The sequence below is a fragment of the Eucyclogobius newberryi genome, unplaced genomic scaffold (genome assembly GCF_026437365.1).
Source record: "Eucyclogobius newberryi isolate DKJ021-1_F unplaced genomic scaffold, fEucNew1.0.hap1 SCAF_20, whole genome shotgun sequence".
NCBI classification, from domain to species: domain Eukaryota; kingdom Metazoa; phylum Chordata; class Actinopteri; order Gobiiformes; family Gobiidae; genus Eucyclogobius; species Eucyclogobius newberryi.
In genome coordinates, this window is record NW_027315835.1 from 27912867 (window position 1) to 27926063 (window position 13197).

At 43.4% G+C, this 13197-nt stretch overlaps 2 protein-coding genes across 2 annotated transcripts in view; one reads left to right on the top strand and one right to left on the bottom strand.

Moving 5' to 3' along the window:
• Positions 1–564: 564 nt before the first annotated feature.
• On the bottom strand, positions 565–10077 carry cybc1 (cytochrome b-245 chaperone 1). Its single transcript, XM_072456105.1, has 6 exons — positions 9954–10077; positions 5026–5113; positions 4503–4544; positions 4249–4419; positions 2495–2639; positions 565–1567 (listed from the first exon to the last, which is right to left on the bottom strand). The coding sequence occupies exons 2-6, from the start codon at positions 5111–5113 to the stop codon at positions 1411–1413; spliced, it is 603 nt and encodes a 200-aa protein (XP_072312206.1). The 5' UTR covers positions 9954–10077; the 3' UTR covers positions 565–1410.
• Positions 10078–10480: 403 nt separating this feature from the next.
• Positions 10481–13197, top strand: part of narf (nuclear prelamin A recognition factor) — a 17863-nt gene continuing 15146 nt past the window's right edge. Inside the window, exons 1-3 of the mRNA XM_072456499.1 lie at positions 10481–10720; positions 12821–12891; positions 13007–13072. Coding sequence (XP_072312600.1) covers positions 10693–10720; positions 12821–12891; positions 13007–13072 — 165 coding nt within the window. The 5' untranslated portion in view covers positions 10481–10692. The remainder of the gene's footprint in view (positions 10721–12820; positions 12892–13006; positions 13073–13197) is intronic.

Sequence of the window (13197 nt, forward strand, 5' to 3'; positions counted from 1 at the left end):
GTTACTTTAAAATATCACTACTCCAGTAGAAGTAAAGGCCCAAGAAATTAAGAGTAAAAAGTATTCTGAGAAATGATCACCGTTAGAGTAAAATATATTTAAAATCTGACTTTAGATTTATGTGAAACAGTAAATCATATGGTTCTGGTATTGTAAAGTAAATCTTCTCTGAGGGGCGGGGCCAAGAAGCACAAATCTGTCAAAGTGATTCAAAGAGAATCACTTTCTTAGTTTTGTTTTGGATTGTAAAAGAGACAGTTTTAAATATCAATACGCTCTTAATTAAAGACTGATAAACCTTTAGAATGTGACTGTTGGTCCTGCCACTCGCATTATCTTAGTCATTAACTGAAAACTAGACTTTATTAATACATGTTTAACCCAATGATGTTTGAAATATGCTGACTGAAGGCTTCTGGGTAATTACATATGAAGTGTATGTCTGGTGGTAAAAGCCTGAATAACACAGGTTTTATGAACACTACAAGACCTTGGAATGAATTATATTTGACTGGATTGTGGGCAAAACATCTCAACCAAACATAATGGAAAAGCTCTTTATTTAAATCATTTCTACATTTCAAAGGTCAAAGTCTCCAACATTTTCATTTTATTTTTCACTCTTTGGTTAAGACAATTGTACAAAACAACAATTAGACGTATTTTGCAGGTAAATGCGCTTGTGGCTTCAAGTCCTTCACGCTTAATTATTGTTTGCACTCATCGGTTTAGGAAATGCCCAAATGTTCATTATCATTGTCATTAAGGGCGTGTCAGACATGTAAACACACATTAAAGAGGGCGGAGCCAACAGCAAACAGCCGCTCCAAAAGCACAAACAGGAATGTCACTATATTAGTTGATCTGTTGTTGTGAACGGAACTATTTTCTACACAAAGCCTAAAGCCACGTTTCGACCGGCTCGTCACCCAAATATAACTCATGTGAATCAAGTCTCGTTTGGACGTTCATTACCTTTAATCACAAGGACCGTCACAGCAAAGACATTTCGTAAGTTTGTGTCAGTGAGATGTGGCACAGGAACCGTTTTGCCTCATTTCTTTGACTTCTCTGCATGTGGGGGGCGTGGCTAAAGCCTCCACGCCACGCTTGAACCTCTCTTCATGTCTTTGGATCATGTCGGACGCTTTATGAGCTGGAAATGTCAGATTGTGGCTCTTGACAAAGCGAGTGCCATTATTTATCATTGTTCTAATCAATTTGTGGAAAGATGATGTGTTAATAAAGTGTAAATAAACCTTAACAAAATACATACAGTACATGTGTCTAACTCTTTAAGTTGTAAATACTTTGTAGCACTGACTTGATGCCGTGGAATGTATCGCCTCTTTTTGATACTGACATCCCGAGTGGACAGAGAAAGAACGTTGAAAATGGCGTCAGACGGGGTCAAAGCTCGTGCTCTGAGTGGCTGCTGTCCTCCTCGTCCTCCTCGTCCTCCTCGTCCTCCTCAGCTCCGTACTCGTTCTCGTCCTGTTGTGATCGCTTGGTCACTTCGTCCAGGTCCACGAACCTCTTGAGTAAAGCTGCGACCGCCTCCACGTCACTGGTGCGACACACGGAACAATGACATCATCACACATGACGTCACATTGATCTTCATTTGTTTGCATTATGATAACAATATTCCAACAGAAACACACAAAACATGACCACATGACCCGTTAAATGATCGTTTTTGTTCATTTTATCATCTTTTTACTGTCATTTTTAATAGTTTTAGATGTAATACTCTGGCTCAGCAGCTCTTGTTAGTCTCACTCCAAATGCTCCGTGCGCCCTCTGCTGGCAACTGTGGCTATTCGTCTGGTCAGAAATCTGGATGGAACAGGTTATTCTGATTAAAAAGTGGAACGCCAAAACTAAGCGGAAAAGAAGGGATTTCAAAAAGCTGGAATAATGAAGGTCATTATACGACCTTTAAGCTTGTGCAATGTCATGATCATAAAGTGGTTTTATCCTGAAGTGGTTATTCTGTGTTCTTTTCTTTTCCAGGCAAGTTACTGTGAATCTGATGTATTAGTGGCAGAATATTGCACCGCTGCGTGTGATTTCTGCAGTAGATGTACCGTGTGTACTGACCATAAAGCACAGATTACAGGTCATCACAATAATAAAGATGGTGGACGGTGACAGGATGATATACAGTACATTTATGAAGTGATTGTGTAATTGAGTGATAAATAAGGCTAAAAATGGCAACAGGAAAACACACTGGCTCCAATTTACGTTGTGATTTTGTCTCATTCAAAAGAATAAATGACCTTTCAAATTTCTTTTCTTTAAAGTCAGAGTTCTGCTCCAAATCACATACTTTTACTGACAGAGGATTGGATGTAGTCAACTCGATTCAAATGTGATTTATTGCACAGCCCAACGATGGAACATTATTAATTGCAACAAAACACAATATTTGATGATACTTTTAAATGTGTAAAACCATTGGTTTCATGTGATATGGACGCTACAGTACCTGCGTCCTCCCAGCGTGGCGCTCTGGGTGAGCGGGTAGGAGAAACCTGTAGCTAACCTCAGCATTAGCATGTAGCCTTTGCCCAAGTAGCGCACCTTCACTTCTTGGACGCAGACGTCTCGCAGGTGCGCCATATCCAGCACCACTGGGGAAAAGGAGGCACGGTGTTAGTTTGTTCTGCCTCCTGTAGTGCCTCTGCCCTCTGACCCAAAATCTATTCTTTTTAGTGGGGTTATTATCCACAAACCAGGTCAAAATGTGTGTATTTTGGGTGAACTAAATTAACGTTTTGGCCCTTTTAGTTCAAACCCTAATTTTGGTTCTGGACCAGAAAAACATGTTTGCTTCAAGCTGTGGCACTAGACCTCCAGGTCATGCTCCAGTGAGTGTCCTTACTCGAGGTCCTGGGCCCCCTGTAGTCCTGGGCCCCCTGTAGTCCTGGGCCCCCTGTAGTCCTGGGCCCCCTGTAGTCCTGGGCCCCCTGTATGATTATGAGGGATCCACCCATACCACATGTGGCCCTTCTGAAGTCACGCCTCCTCACTGAACTGTACCAGACACTCTGTAGATTCAGTTTCACACCTAAGAGGAGACACTTGATACATTGGGTACTAATTAGTGCAAACGTAACAAAAAACATTGTAATTTGAAGTATTTTTGAACATTTCTTTTGTGTAATCATTTGTCAAATCGAAATAAATTAAGGCCAGAACAAACTGCAGGACTTTTCCCGTCTAGAGAATCAAAACAATCAGAACATGGCGCTTCCAGTTTTTATGCAGGTCAAAAATGTGGCATTATCATTTCGTAAATAATGGATCAGAATTATATTTAACATAATAAAATCTGCAGTGAACATGCAGCAGCAACACTGACACGAGAGGATCAACTACCTTCACGCTTTTCGCACTTTTTGATGTTAAAACAAGGCTAAAAACTGGATTAATAGTGATATATCGTGGACATGGACCTGGATGAGAACGCTACAGTTTAACTTCAGAGTGTCGGTTACTCCTTTGCTCCTGACGCTCTGCTCGACACCACAAACATGAAGAGCGCAGCGACTTAAAACTCACTTACAAGGATCCAAACTCTGAAGTCAGGGAGGAGGAAACCAGGGCCTAAATCCTATGGCTAGAATTGATGTATTAGATTTGTATTTCATAATAAATCTGTGTGGTGACACGTTTCAAGTAAATGTACGTGACCAAACAACAGGTTTAGAGGGTTCAAGGCCCTTCATTGCCACTTGCGAGTGGAACTGGCTCTTATGGCGTCTTAAAGTGTCCTGCAGTGGTGTGGGGGAATATTTGGCACATATTTCTCATTTTGGCATTTACACGTGCTTTAGTTTCATCCCAGAGCATGCAGTACTCTCCTCTGCGCTCCACCCTCTGCCCCGGAGTTATCTGCACTCATCCATGCGAGTTCATCTCTTTCCTGGACCGTCCTCCCTCCGTCATGTAAAGCCTCGCTGCTCAATCTAAAAGAGCACGTTCGGTCTAAATACTGTAGATCTGAGTTAATATTTTAACTATGACAGTACTAAGGGCTAGTCTAGAAACAAAAGGCTTTGAGTTTGTGAGGCAGGACATCAGAAGGGCCCCTGGTGTGGGGAGTTACCTCATTTACATACAAGAAGTGACCTGGACACACCCTAGACATTTGGAAAAATTGTCCCCTCATGGCAAAAAATGGAATATTCTACAGTGTTTATAGAATGAATGCATGTTATGTTGAGACATGCTTTGCACCTTTCTCCTGCCCCTTCCTCCATAACGTGAGGACGTATGTGTACAAGCTGAACGTCTTGAGTTCGATCAGGTTCTTGGTTTTGTCAAACACAGCCTCCTCCCACTCCTCCATGTTCTGCATCGCCACGAAGAGGCAGCCGCTGATGTAGAACATCCTCCACATGAAGCTGTCTGTCAGTCACAACAAACGCTAAGAAAAGGTTACAAAATAGACTTATGCAAATATGCTCCAGCAATTATGCAAATGAAGCTACCTGAACTGTAGTAGGCGGCAGTTAACCCGACTGACGCGATGCCTGAGAGAACATCAGATTACAAGGACATTTTGTGAATAGTTTATAAATGTGCAATAAACTTAAACAATGGCAGCTAATAAAAATGACAGCTTGTTTTTATTTATATTTCATTCATATGTAAAATTCCCTCAGTTCATATTTTTACACTTAAAGGTGGTATGGGCGATTTTTTTCAGCAATTTTTTTTATCATATTTCCTCGTGGCGTGGATAAATCATTAGTCCTGCCACGTATCAATCATAAAACGCACCTGTCGCTCACCTGCAGCCGCGTCAGGCTCGTCCCCACGTTTCCGCGTGCCTAAGCGCATGGATCTATCATAATATAGTTCCCTCATTGTACGGGGCAAAATAAAGACGGAGAAAGACAGTTCGAGCTGTATACACATATACATACATACATACATACATACATACATATATATATATAGACATATGTCATCTTAATAATGGAGGGTTTGTACTTTACATCATGCACTTACCAACCAGCAGAGACCAGGAGCGGATCCCAGGGGCCCTCTTGAGGTGTAGCAGGGTGGGGCTGTGCTCCTCCACTGTCATGTAGCCCATCTGCACTCAGGACAATTAAGAAAAAACAAAACAGAAGTTATTTACCACAGACATGCTTTTAAAACCTATATATTATCAACTGGCAAAGTGTACACGGCCCAGATCTAAAGCAGGGACTAAAGCAGGGACTAAAGCAGGGACTAAAGCAGGGACTAAAGCAGGGACTAAACCAGGGACTAAACCAGGGACTAAACCAGGGACTAAAGCAGGGACTAAACCAGGGACTAAACCAGGGACTAAACCAGGGACTAAACCAGGGACTAAACCAGGGACTAAAGCAGGGACTAAACCAGGGACTAAACCAGGGACTAAACCAGGGACTAAAGCAGGGACTAAAGCAGGGACTAAACCAGGGACTAAACCAGGGACTAAAGCAGGGACTAAAGCAGGGACTAAAGCAGGGACTAAAGCAGGGACTAAAGCAGGGACTAAACCAGGGACTAAACCAGGGACTAAAGCAGGGACTAAACCAGGGACTAAACCAGGGACTAAACCAGGGACTAAAGCAGGGACTAAACCAGGGACTAAACCAGGGACTAAAGCAGGGACTAAACCAGGGACTAAACCAGGGACTAAACCAGGGACTAAACCAGGGACTAAACCAGGGACTAAAGCAGGGACTAAACCAGGGACTAAACCAGGGACTAAACCAGGGACTAAAGCAGGGACTAAAGCAGGGACTAAACCAGGGACTAAAGCAGGGACTAAACCAGGGACTAAACCAGGGACTAAACCAGGGACTAAAGCAGGGACTAAACCAGGGACTAAAGCAGGGACTAAAGCAGGGACTAAACCAGGGACTAAACCAGGGACTAAAGCAGGGACTAAACCAGGGACTAAACCAGGGACTAAACCAGGGACTAAAGCAGGGACTAAAGCAGGGACTAAACCAGGGACTAAAGCAGGGACTAAACCAGGGACTAAACCAGGGACTAAAGCAGGGACTAAAGCAGGGACTAAACCAGGGACTAAACCAGGGACTAAACCAGGGACTAAACCAGGGACTAAACCAGGGACTAAACCAGGGACTAAACCAGGGACTAAACCAGGGACTAAAGCAGGGACTAAAGCAGGGACTAAAGCAGGGACTAAAGCAGGGACTAAACCAGGGACTAAACCAGGGACTAAAGCAGGGACTAAAGCAGGGACTAAACCAGGGACTAAAGCAGGGACTAAACCAGGGACTAAACCAGGGACTAAAGCAGGGACTAAAGCAGGGACTAAACCAGGGACTAAACCAGGGACTAAACCAGGGACTAAACCAGGGACTAAAGCAGGGACTAAACCAGGGACTAAACCAGGGACTAAACCAGGGACTAAAGCAGGGACTAAACCAGGGACTAAACCAGGGACTAAACCAGGGACTAAAGCAGGGACTAAACCAGGGACTAAAGCAGGGACTAAACCAGGGACTAAACCAGGGACTAAACCAGGGACTAAAGCAGGGACTAAAGCAGGGACTAAAGCAGGGACTAAACCAGGGACTAAACCAGGGACTAAAGCAGGGACTAAACCAGGGACTAAACCAGGGACTAAAGCAGGAACTAAACCAGGGACTAAACCAGGGACTAAACCAGGGACTAAACCAGGGACTAAACCAGGGACTAAACCAGGGACTAAACCAGGGACTAAAGCAGGGACTAAACCAGGGACTAAACCAGGGACTAAACCAGGGACTAAAGCAGGGACTAAAGCAGGGACTAAACCAGGGACTAAACCAGGGACTAAAGCAGGGACTAAACCAGGGACTAAACCAGGGACTAAACCAGGGACTAAACCAGGGACTAAACCAGGGACTAAAGCAGGGACTAAAGCAGGGACTAAACCAGGGACTAAAGCAGGGACTAAACCAGGGACTAAACCAGGGACTAAAGCAGGGACTAAAGCAGGGACTAAACCAGGGACTAAACCAGGGACTAAAGCAGGGACTAAAGCAGGGACTAAACCAGGGACTAAAGCAGGGACTAAAGCAGGGACTAAACCAGGGACTAAAGCAGGGACTAAACCAGGGACTAAACCAGGGACTAAACCAGGGACTAAACCAGGGACTAAAGCAGGGACTAAACCAGGGACTAAACCAGGGACTAAACCAGGGACTAAACCAGGGACTAAAGCAGGGACTAAACCAGGGACTAAAGCAGGGACTAAACCAGGGACTAAAGCAGGGACTAAACCAGGGACTAAACCAGGGACTAAACCAGGGACTAAAGCAGGGACTAAACCAGGGACTAAACCAGGGACTAAACCAGGGACTAAAGCAGGAACTAAACCAGGGACTAAAGCAGGGACTAAACCAGGGACTAAACCAGGGACTAAAGCAGGGACTAAACCAGGGACTAAACCAGGGACTAAACCAGGGACTAAACCAGGGACTAAAGCAGGGACTAAACCAGGGACTAAACCAGGGACTAAACCAGGGACTAAAGCAGGGACTAAACCAGGGACTAAACCAGGGACTAAACCAGGGACTAAAGCAGGAACTAAACCAGGGACTAAAGCAGGGACTAAACCAGGGACTAAACCAGGGACTAAACCAGGGACTAAAGCAGGGACTAAACCAGGGACTAAACCAGGGACTAAACCAGGGACTAAACCAGGGACTAAAGCAGGGACTAAACCAGGGACTAAACCAGGGACTAAACCAGGGACTAAAGCAGGGACTAAACCAGGGACTAAACCAGGGACTAAAGCAGGGACTAAACCAGGGACTAAACCAGGGACTAAACCAGGGACTAAACCAGGGACTAAACCAGGGACTAAACCAGGGACTAAAGCAGGGACTAAAGCAGGGACTAAACCAGGGACTAAAGCAGGGACTAAACCAGGGACTAAACCAGGGACTAAAGCAGGGACTAAAGCAGGGACTAAACCAGGGACTAAACCAGGGACTAAAGCAGGGACTAAAGCAGGGACTAAACCAGGGACTAAAGCAGGGACTAAAGCAGGGACTAAACCAGGGACTAAAGCAGGGACTAAACCAGGGACTAAACCAGGGACTAAACCAGGGACTAAACCAGGGACTAAAGCAGGGACTAAACCAGGGACTAAACCAGGGACTAAACCAGGGACTAAACCAGGGACTAAAGCAGGGACTAAACCAGGGACTAAAGCAGGGACTAAACCAGGGACTAAAGCAGGGACTAAACCAGGGACTAAACCAGGGACTAAACCAGGGACTAAAGCAGGGACTAAACCAGGGACTAAACCAGGGACTAAAGCAGGAACTAAACCAGGGACTAAAGCAGGGACTAAACCAGGGACTAAACCAGGGACTAAAGCAGGGACTAAACCAGGGACTAAACCAGGGACTAAACCAGGGACTAAACCAGGGACTAAAGCAGGGACTAAACCAGGGACTAAACCAGGGACTAAACCAGGGACTAAAGCAGGGACTAAACCAGGGACTAAACCAGGGACTAAAGCAGGGACTAAAGCAGGGACTAAACCAGGGACTAAACCAGGGACTAAACCAGGGACTAAAGCAGGGACTAAAGCAGGGACTAAAGCAGGGACTAAACCAGGGACTAAACCAGGGACTAAACCAGGGACTAAAGCAGGGACTAAAGCAGGGACTAAACCAGGGACTAAAGCAGGGACTAAAGCAGGGACTAAACCAGGGACTAAAGCAGGGACTAAAGCAGGGACTAAACCAGGGACTAAACCAGGGACTAAAGCAGGGACTAAAGCAGGGACTAAACCAGGGACTAAAGCAGGGACTAAACCAGGGACTAAAGCAGGGACTAAAGCAGGGACTAAACCATGGACTAAAGCAGGGACTAAAGCAGGGACTAAAGCAGGGACTAAAGCAGGGACTAAAGCAGGGACTAAACCAGGGACTAAACCAGGGACTAAAGCAGGGACTAAAGCAGGGACTAAACCAGGGACTAAAGCAGGGACTAAACCAGGGACTAAACCAGGGACTAAAGCAGGGACTAAAGCAGGGACTAAAGCAGGGACTAAACCAGGGACTAAAGCAGGGACTAAACCAGGGACTAAACCAGGGACTAAACCAGGGACTAAACCAGGGACTAAAGCAGGGACTAAAGCAGGGACTAAAGCAGGGACTAAACCAGGGACTAAACCAGGGACTAAACCAGGGACTAAACCAGGGACTAAAGCAGGGACTAAAGCAGGGACTAAACCAGGGACTAAAGCAGGGACTAAAGCAGGGACTAAACCAGGGACTAAACCAGGGACTAAACCAGGGACTAAACCAGGGACTAAAGCAGGGACTAAAGCAGGGACTAAAGCAGGGACTAAACCAGGGACTAAACCAGGGACTAAAGCAGGGACTAAACCAGGGACTAAACCAGGGACTAAACCAGGGACTAAACCAGGGACTAAAGCAGGGACTAAAGCAGGGACTAAAGCAGGGACTAAAGCAGGGACTAAACCAGGGACTAAACCAGGGACTAAAGCAGGGACTAAAGCAGGGACTAAACCAGGGACTAAAGCAGGGACTAAAGCAGGGACTAAACCAGGGACTAAAGCAGGGACTAAAGCAGGGACTAAACCAGGGACTAAACCAGGGACTAAAGCAGGGACTAAAGCAGGGACTAAACCAGGGACTAAAGCAGGGACTAAACCAGGGACTAAAGCAGGGACTAAAGCAGGGACTAAAGCAGGGACTAAACCATGGACTAAACCAGGGACTAAAGCAGGGACTAAAGCAGGGACTAAAGCAGGGACTAAACCAGGGACTAAAGCAGGGACTAAACCAGGGACTAAAGCAGGATCAGGAGTAGCATTAGAAGGACTAAATGAAGATGCTGCTGTGCCATGTGGAACATGTAAACAACAACATGCTGGATTAAAGAGCTAATCAAATGTACTAATTTACCTTTAATGTTTTTTCTACCGGGAAAATGTCGAACAGGGACGTGATGATAAACCAAAGAACACGCAGTAAATTATAAGGAAGTACTTCTGTTTTTTTTTGTTTTCACGATTTGGCAACAACTGTCAGGAACGGGCGCCGCTTCCTTCCGCGTTCAGTGCGCGCTGATTGGCTGAGCTCACCCCGCATTGCCTTCAAAATAAAACCAGCCAAAAATATTCTTACAATTCAAATTTAGGTCTAATTTTTAACTTAAATCATCCTCACTATTGGTTTATTTCTGTCCATACCATATATGAACATATTTTGTTCGCACGTTGAGAGAATAGGTTATGCACACACTCATTTGTTTTAGTTATTGAATTATTTTTATTTTTCATCTTAATCGTATTTTTAATTACATTTGATCATATAATTGCATTAAAGGCTTAAAAATAAATAAATAACAATAATAAAAATGAAAAGCTAATATTTTACGGCAGAATCCTCGATCTCCGGCACCGCTCTGACCTTTGTGCGCATGCGTGACCACACCGGCGTACACAATGGACACGGGTCGTTTTCGCATTTCCTTCTTCCAGATGTGATCTCGAGCCAATAACCCACGCAAAATGTTGTCTAACCCCGTGTCCTGGCGCTGGAGGTGACAGCTGACATAAAGCCACATTGTCTGCGTCTAAAGGAGCTAAAAGCCTTCCCCTTTGTGCCCTTTAGTCCGTGTTATGTCACTGCTTTGGCTCTGATGCCATTGTCCTCACAGCTAACACAAGGTAAGAGACGCGTCATGTCGTGGAGCTTTGTGGAACATTGAACACTAAAAGAAAAGGTGAAGGACGTTGTAAATGAGCTCAAGACATGTTCTAAATGTGCAAGAGTCTGAAGGAAACTGTCGTGTCCACGTCCTAATCCATCTCCTTCATGTTGCACAAGAAATCGGTGTCACTGCTACAGCTATTTACTCCAAACAACTGTTTTTGATTGATTAACTTTCACAGCGTCATATTAAAGTAATTGTGCTTTGGAAAAGACACGTTTAAAGTGTAAATGGAGGCAATAAATCACATGTTTACTCCAACATATTGAAATGCCACCATAAACGCCAATAACCAATAAGAATACAAATATCCTCAATTAAGCGCTGATTGTAACTAGATATTAGATCGTTTGGTCCAAATATAATCTTAATCTATGGCCAAAAAATCCTAACGTACTTTTAAGCAACATTTGCGTTAAAATAAAAAGGTTCTATGGCAAAACATTATAAATAAATAAGTAGAACAGGGTAATGTAACCTCACCTGGTGTCGGTGGTAGATTGGTAACAAAAAGAAGTACAGCGGTGTATATTTAAGTTTGTTTTTTATATATATACAAATATACAGAACAACCAGAGAGTATAATGAAAAAAACAAAACATATTTAGGGCATAATTTAAACATAGGTCCCACATCGAATCTGTCCATTTCCAAATTTAGTCCGAATGTCATTTTTTTCCATTTGTCTAATGTCTGCCACGATCTCAGGCCCGTCCTTCATCGTTGGTGTGGCCTGTCATCCATTGATTGTATCCATGGCAGGAGTTCTGAGGCCCAAATACATTGTTTCTGGAATTAAGTGAGATGCAATGTCAGCAGTGCATTATTAATTTCTGAGCAACAGGACAGTCCCAAACACATGACAGTGGTTTGTCTCCTGCTGCCACAGTCTCTCCAACAGCCTGCATTTCCCACTTAGACGCTGACGATATTTAGACCAAATGCAACCCTTTTTAATATCTATATAATAATAAAATAAAAAATGTCTTATAAACTTGGGATTATACATTGTAAATAATACCGCATGCACCATTGTATTTACACCTTAATATGTTAAAGTGAATATGAAGTTTCTCCTGTTTTCATATTATAACATTGTTTGGAGGGATAGAACCTGTGGTAAATATGTATCTTAGTTTTACATCGGTCAAGGTGGAGATTGTGAAGAAAAATTCAAAAATAAAAGTGGTGCTGAGTTTTAAAACAGAATCCCTGTGATGTCATCAATAAGCGACGTTCTATCGAGGCCATTTGCACACAACTGACACCATTTCTGAGTTTGAACAATTATTTCACAAAATAAAGGTGTTACCAGGTATTATTATTCATCATATCTTAAATTTTGTTTTTGTTTTTAATGGATTTTGGCCCTTGTTTTCAGTGTGGTTTCTAGGTAACCAACCAGGAAGTAACTTTAAAAAACAAAATTGACAAACTGAAGTGAATCAAGTAGATTCTAAACTGTCATTTGCACTTTGAAAAGTAAGTCAGAATTGTCCGGTAGAAGTCCCTCTAACGGTGAGTTTATGGTTCATGTCTCTAAGTATTGGGCCTATCCACATGAAACAAAAACTGCCACAAAGTTCAGCTTTTCTCAAGAGTGAAACAGCTTCAAAAAATCAACTCTAAAGAAGCGATTGTTGTCAGTTAAAAGGACTATAAAACAGAACAAAGTAATTTTAGCGATAGCGCTCCCCCTGTAGCTCCCTTGTGAAACTACAATGTCAGAGAACAGACCCCAAAACGTTTATTATTGTTTTTTTTATTTTTTTGGGGATATTTCTTTCATGAACAGTAAATCTCCCAGAGTTACATGATTATGCTTAATCCCCTTTGCTTGACATCACGTGTCTAAATGCTGTTTTTGTTTCTCTGTTATAATTCTTCTTAAATCCGTAACGACCGGAGGGAGGTCTTGTTTCTCTGCAATTTCCCACCATAAAAAGGCGTGTGTATTGTGATAAGAAGAGATATGAGGGCGGTAGTGTCTACGGCGCAGGACTCTGGTTAGAATGAGGACGAAATGACTGATGTGGTGTTATTTTCACATTTACAGGCGACGGAGCAAAGATGGCCGAGGTGAACTTAGGCAAGCGGAAGGAGAAGTGTGAGAACTGCACCAAACAGGTACTTTTGTAACTTATGATTAGAATATTTCATCATTTTGACAAACGGTTGAATCTTTATTTACTTTTCATGTCTGTTTGTTTGTTTGTTTGTTTGTTTGCTTGCTTGCTTGCAGTGCAACAAGAAGCAGACGGAGGAGGGCGGCCGCTCACACCAGAACAACAAAGACGCAGCTGAACAGGTCGGTTACATTGGTGCAGTATGTTATTTGTTCTTGCAGTATCTTACAGTATGTGATTTTAATATTTAACGAGTTCATAAAGATGTTCAATTAGACTGTTGAGTAAACTGTCCGGCAGCAGAAAG